The 6,855-nt window shown below is 54.2% G+C and overlaps 1 protein-coding gene across 1 annotated transcript in view; it reads left to right on the top strand.

The window, feature by feature from the left end:
- Window positions 1-1,560: 1,560 nt before the first annotated feature.
- LOC104462695 (phosphatidate cytidylyltransferase 2-like) overlaps window positions 1,561-6,855 on the top strand; it is a gene marked incomplete at both ends in the record, with an annotated part of 13,793 nt that continues 8,498 nt past the window's right edge. Inside the window, 4 exons of the mRNA XM_010074751.1 lie at window positions 1,561-1,737; window positions 2,558-2,608; window positions 4,931-5,034; window positions 5,825-6,006. Of these exons, the coding sequence (XP_010073053.1) occupies window positions 1,561-1,737; window positions 2,558-2,608; window positions 4,931-5,034; window positions 5,825-6,006 (514 nt within the window). The remainder of the gene's footprint in view (window positions 1,738-2,557; window positions 2,609-4,930; window positions 5,035-5,824; window positions 6,007-6,855) is intronic.

Genomic DNA, 6,855 nt, shown 5'->3' with positions numbered 1-6,855 from the left:
ATGATTTGATGATTCTATGATTTGTTTCCTGACCCCTTTGTCCCCAGTGGGTGCTGTCCCTTTCCAGAGCGGTGGCAGCGGCAGGAGCAAGGGGAAGCGGTGCCTCCTGGCAGGCGCTTTTGTGCAATGGCCCCTGCAGGTGGATTTTTTCCACCGCGCAACGTTCAGCACCTTGTTGCACCTGCAGCAGCTGGGGATGCTCATTTCTTAGGGGAAAAGAGGTGACAGTGACATTGCTGCAAGGGGGAAATGTTTCCATGCTTACAAAGGATTCAGTGGTGAGGATGTTTTTTCCCAGCCCAGCTCGTCAGCGGACTGACGCTGGGAGTTTTTATCTGACTCCGTCGGTATCATGTGGTACAAAAAGTGGAAGACTCTGGCTTCCAAGCCCCGTGATTTCTTGTGCTCCCAGGCATCTTCCGCGTCCCTCGTGATCTAAAGTGCTTTGAAGATGCTGAGCTGAGTCCATGACGGTTATCTGAATGCCAGCGGTGACAAGAAACCGTCGCTTGGGTCTGCGTGGGCCGGTGGAGGGTGGATGTGAACGGGTGCACACGGGGAGGGACGCAGCGCTCCCATTTGGGTGTTTGGCTTGGGAGAGGGCGCAGGGCGCAGAGAGGGGACCGTGCAGCGCTCTGAAGGTTTGGGCAATTTCAGATCCAGGTCAGCAGAGAGCTCCTGCTAGTTGGGAGTTTGGGGTGACAAGGTGACGTTCTTGCAGGACCCAAATCAATAAACCACTGCAGGTATGCCGCTCTTCATTTTCATCTTCATTTTCATCTTCATCTTAATCATCTTCATCTTCATCCATGATTCAGAGAGGCAGAAGTGCACGGCCGTTTCCAGACCCACCCCAAAAGCTTATTTTTTTAATAGCTCTTCATATGACTTTAGGCTTGATCCCAGGCATCGGTTTGCTTGGCTTCTGCTGCGGCGTGAGCCTCCATTACTGCTGATGGATGCTCGCAGCCTCCGGTCTGATGCGAGGACACATTTCAGCCTTCCTCGCCGGCTGATGCTGAGCTTTCCAGGCGCCTGCCAGCAGGAGTGCGTGGTTATTCATTCCTGTTAATTGTGGCAACGAGAAATTGGACTGATTGCGTTTCTAACGGAGCTCATTCGAACCGGCTGCTTGGTTTAATCCCTTCGCCAGCCTCTGCTCCGCCCTGAAGAGCCGCAGGCTGCTCGTTGCCGCCTTCGGATGGGGGTTGACTTGGCCACCCTCCTGTTTGCACAACACACGGGCTCTCCTTTGAGCTGCCCTTTCCTTGCCCAGGAAAAGCTCAATCCCAGGAAGATTTTATCATTGGAAGGGTTGGATGCTCCACCTCGTGCCAGGAGGAGATCCTCTCCTTCCCCGTCTGCCCAGAGCTGTGCAGAGCCAGCACGGAGACTCCACGCTCCGGTTGAACCCCCCCGAGCACATTGCTTGTCTCTTACTCAGCCCTTTGCATAGTTCCGAGCTGGCTTCTGTTTCCTCTCCTGATTTAATGACGAGATGATTTATTCCTGCCTGGTCTGGAGGGGCCACGTTCCCTACGCTCGCGTCTCTCTTGGCAGAAAAGGCGCCGTTTCCTCCGGGCAGATGGCTGACCTGGTTTCTGCAGATTCTCGCTGGGTTTGGGGGATCTGGGAGCTTCTTACCCAGTTCCTCCGGCGGTCTGTCCTCCCTCCCGACCGCATCCAGCGCCGGGTGATGGGAGGAGGCCGTGGCGCGTCCGCGTGCTATCCTCGGAGGTAAAACCTTTAGAAACCAACTTAGGGGAAGATGCATATTTCCTTTTGGAAATAAGCAGATCCATATTTCCTTCTGGAAAGAAAAGAACCCCATCACTTGACCCTGTATGGGCCAGGACACATCTGCAGGGATTTGGGACAGAAAATGATTCCTGTGCCTATCTCTGCAGTTTCCCCCAGCAATGTGCTCTGGGTTAGCGTGTTCTCATCTGCTTCGCTCGAGTTTTCCCTGATTTCTGTTTTCCAGGACTAGGAAGGACCATGGAGCTTCACAGATTTTTTTAGAACAAGTCCTGTGCTAGTCTGTAGGTTTGTGCTGGTGGCTGTGACCCCAGGAAACGACCGACTTGGGTTCATCAGGATTCTATCCGAACGTCCTGCGCCCAGTCCTGCGCGGCGCCTTTCCTTGGTTCCCATAAATCCAACGGGTTTGACCGGTAGAGAAACGGGAACAAGACTGCGCTGCCCCCTTAGAGTCATCAAATTAAATAGACTGGTGAGATTTTTTTTTTTCCCCAGTAGGTTTTGGAAAAACATGTGCAACTCCAGAGGAATTGAGGGTCAGAAGCCATCAGCCTTGGCGTGATGCAAGCTCTCATGTCAAAGGACAAAAATAGACTTTTTTGTGCACAACCCTCCTGATGCGGATAGCGTCCCCGTGGCTGCAGAGCTGCGTGTTCACCCCTCTCCTTTCTCCCGGCTCTTCCAAACGCCAGCAGGTCGAAATCTCTGTGCAGAATCCTGCTGGGGCAGCTTCTTGCAGACACCGGTTCGGGAGCTTTGCTTTCGCGTTTCCATACGCGTTCCCGTGTCTCTGCAGGGACGGCGAGCTCTGCCCGTTGGTGAACGCCGCGGTGGCAGCGGGATGCCGGTGAGATCCAGGAGAACCCAACCCTCGAGCCTCCAGAACATCTCCATCGCGTTTTTCAGAGGGGGAGGCAGGCTCCTTTCTTCCAGCAGGAAATCCTGGGGGGATGCCAGCCCCAGCAGCCTATTTTTGGGCTCTTTTATAAACAATAGCTGCTGGGGAGCCTGATGCCTTTACCTGCTGGATTTCCTGGAATAACCAGAGCTCAGAGCGGGCGCTGTGCTGGGGGCCAGGCGGAGGATTAGCCGAGTGAGTCACGGGGATGCGTGACTCTGCGTTAATCATAGCTGCTGACGCTGAGCTCAGGCTCGTGTCCCAGCCGGTCGCTCTGCTGAGCGCAAACCCTGCAGACCTCCCGTCGCATCCCGCGGGCGAGCCCAGTGGGCTTGTGTTCAGGACGTGCGATGGCCACGGGAGTTCTCCTGGTTATTGCAGCCGCTGCGCAAACACTTTATTTTTTTTTTTTGGTGATGTTATCTGCTAACCCTATTTTGGGCAAGCCCTAATTTCTGCGCCTGCTTGCAACTGGGAAAATGTCTGTTTAGGGTGAGGAAAGGAGCCCTGTACAAACAGAAATGAAAATTGAACTTTTTTAAAGACAATAAATCAAGCGATCACCCAGCTTGGTGGGGTGTCTTCATGGGGGGACGTGAGGCAAGTGGATGTCATTGTTCTGCAGATAAATTTGCAGCCTGGGGAGTTCAAGTGCTTTCCCCCAGCCCAGCGCCAGGACATCAGCTGCTTCGTGCCCGCTTGCTGAAAACTGGGTTGATTTTGGGACCTTGGTACAAATGGAGCCTGGACGCTTGTTTGCTGCTTCAGTGGTGTCCAAACTTCTCTCTCGTTTCCCTCTTCTGAGCTTGGCAGCTCCTAAAAGAGAATATCCTGGAATTAGGGAGCAGCAGGAGGAGTTTTAGGCTCGGAGGACAGGACATCAGCTGCTTCGTGCCCGCTTGCTGAAAACTGGGTTGATTTTGGGACCTTGGTACAAATGGAGCCTGGACGCTTGTTTGCTGCTTCAGTGGTGTCCAAACTTCTCTCTCGTTTCCCTCTTCTGAGCTTGGCAGCTCCTAAAAGAGAATATCCTGGAATTAGGGAGCAGCAGGAGGAGTTTTAGGCTCGGAGGACGGAGGTCTCGGCGGGTCGGTCTGCGGCACGGCAGGGGATGGGCAGGTGCCGTGTAGGTAAAGGGATGGAGAAGGGGAGAGGGGAACGGAGCGGACGGTTTTCCCAGGCGTGGGAAGTCAAACCACTTTTGCAAAACAAAACCAAGGCCGCTGGGTTTGTATCCCTTCGATTCATTGTATTGGCCTTGATCCTGCTCAGAGGGGGAGCAGCGGGGGGAGCGAGAGCAGCTTTAGTACAGTGGGTCCCTGTTGTTCTCCCTGTCAATTTTATGGCCTGAAAAAACTCTATTTATCTCTTTAGCAGTGTATTAGCATTTTCCTTCATGGCTTTTTGTTAAAATCTGGCAGGAGCCTAAATAAAACAGCGCCTTGCTTCAAGGCAAGTGCACAAATAACGGGATTGCTTGAACTAATTTAATCTCCCAGCGTTGAATTCTTCACTCGATCTCTGATTTGGGCAGAAACATTTTTGGCAGGGAGATAGCTGACTTGTTTCTATGGCAACTGAGATCATGTCATGGATATTTGGGCAAAAAAAACCCGAGCACTCGGAGCTTCCGCTGCGAGAAAACCATTTAAATCGTGATCACCCATTTCTTACCGCTTGCAGGAGTGAAGTTGTTTAAAGAAAGCCAAGACAACTCATTTCTCCGTGTCTCTTTCTTTAGGGCGATAAAATACTTGTTCACAAATGTCGCTTAGATCTACTGATGTCACAAATATAACCAGCAAGTAAGTATCTGGGTTTTTTTTTTTCCTCCATCTGCTCCGGTTCACCGGTCGGGAGGAACAGCCCTGGAGGAGATCTGCGGGTTTTCCTCTTTCTTCTCGTCGTGACCGGTGTTGGAATGAATGAATTAGGACAAAACATACTCTGCTGTCTTGATTTTATTCCTCCATCACTTATTCCTTTAATTCTTTAAGAAGCCTTCCATGCTGAGATGATGAAGAAGGGAGCGCCGGGCTCTCTGGGCAGGCAGGTTTGCACAAAAAAAAGCATCTTTCCATGTCATAACGCTGCGTTGGGAACAAAAGCCGGTAAAAGCCACCGCGTCCGCTTGTGGTTTCACAGAGTTAATGCTTCCCCTGGAAAAGGAACAGAAAACAAAAGCCAGATTCCAAGGCGACCGGAGGGAAAGTTTGCTTTGCTCTTACTAATGGGGTTTAATCGTTTCCCGGCTCCCCATCGTGCCCGCAGGTTTCGCAGGTTTCGGGGCATCGCTTGCATGGAGCGCTTTGCCCTCCTTCCCGGGAGGAGAGGGGCAGAGGGAATGTCGGCGGCGGAACGAACGGGAAAACACGGTGAGGGAGGGGTGTGGGAAGGGGATAGGGAATAAACACAGCTGGAGACGGCTCCGTCCCCGTGCCGGAGCGCCCGCAGGGAGCGGTGGGGTTGCTGGACCGCAGGTTTCGGGGCATCGCTTGCATGGAGCGCTTTGCCCTCCTTCCCGGGAGGAGAGGGGCAGAGGGAATGTCGGCGGCGGAACGAACGGGAAAACACGGTGAGGGAGGGGTGTGGGAAGGGGATAGGGAATAAACACAGCTGGAGACGGCTCCGTCCCCGTGCCGGAGCGCCCGCAGGGAGCGGTGGGGTTGCTGGACGGTGGCGGGTGCCTTGGCACTTGGGCAGCAGCTGGTTCGGTGAGACCCTGGGGCAGGATTGAAGGTTTTGGACACTGGCATCGTGCTGCGATAGCTGCTGCCTCGGAGTCTTGGCTGGCTCAGGCGTGATCAGATGTGTGCGATGGCTACATAGCTTCGGGTTTAGAAAGAAATGTAACCAAGAAAAGGCAGAAAAAAGGGCCCTGGAGGGGTCAGGGAGAGCGGAGGGTGCGGTGGCTGGGAAAGGAGATGATCTCTGCGTGAGCTTGCTGCAAGCCCAAGTCTCTCCAGGCTTCTGTTTCCAGGGCAGAAAAAGGAGAAAACAGCCCAAAGAGGCGTCAGAAACCTGGTGTTTCTTGGGTGAGCAGCAGAGCTGGTGACAGAATGCCATCTATTAGACCCAGCCTCCCCGAAACGCTGTTTTAGCGGCATCACGGGACGTTCTGTTTGCAGCCCGGGGCTTAACGCAGCCCAAACCCGCCCCTTGCAGCCCCCAGCTCTTTGCAGAAGCACCGACTCTGCAATGAGCTGAAATTTCACCGGCGCCAGCCCTCGGCGAGCATCACTCGCTGCGGCTGCAAGCTGCTGTGCGGCACACGTCGCTGTCTGCTGACGGTCCTGCGGGGCCGGGGATCCGGGGGCGAGATGCCGGGGGAACCGTGCGGGAGGGTGGTACCGAGGCAATGCCACAGCTGGACCGAGGACCCCAGACCAGGGTGCACCAGCTCAGGCTTAACCGAGTTAGTTAGCACCCCGCTCAGCTGCTTCAGCTGCCGATTAGGAGGCTGCTGGTTGCAATTTGCATAAAAGGTATAAAAATAGTGGCAATCGCCGAGTCCTCTCCATAGCCTGGCACAGTGTCCTATATAATCTCCGTTTCAGAGATGTAAGGAGGGAGAAGGGCTGATTCCTGCCGCCGCTCAGTTGTTTTCAAAATGAAGATGTTAAAATGCACGTTAACCCTCCCATGGGCAATTTTTTCCAGCAGGGAAAATGTTTCCTTCCACCTCTCATCAGGTTTAAATTGAGCAAGCGAGACACGGCAGGAGGGAGTGCGGCGTTTAATGCTGAACCCTAACAACGTCCCTTTATCTTGGCAAACCTCTTGCTTGCCTTCTTCGTCGTCCCTGGAAATAGCGTGGCACTGTTTGTTGGAGCTGCGGGTATTGCGGAGGATGAGGAGGGGAGCAGCGGGATGCCAGCGCCGCCGCACCGATCCGGCGAGGCTTTGCTCCTGCTCCTGGAGCCCAGCACGTGGAGCAGCGCGAGGTTTGGCGTGGCGCTGGGATGGGTGGAGCGGGGCACTGCTGCTGTGGTTCCCATCAATTTAGCTGCATCGCTGGTGTCTTGCAATTAGTGCAAGAACTCGTCGGCGGGGCTGCGGCAGGGATGGGGACTGCCCATGCCAGCAGCTGGCGATCAGCTCCCTTCCAACATCAAATTCCTCCGTCTCTTGAGCTGGGCAGTTGCTTTCATCCTTCTTGTTCTTGGCCAGGAGCAGGAGGGCATCGGTGCTCTTTC

This window comes from Pterocles gutturalis, unplaced genomic scaffold (genome assembly GCF_000699245.1).
Source record: "Pterocles gutturalis isolate BGI_N339 unplaced genomic scaffold, ASM69924v1 scaffold39732, whole genome shotgun sequence".
Lineage (NCBI taxonomy): Eukaryota > Metazoa > Chordata > Aves > Pterocliformes > Pteroclidae > Pterocles > Pterocles gutturalis.
This window is presented reverse-complemented; position numbering and strand designations above follow the sequence as displayed.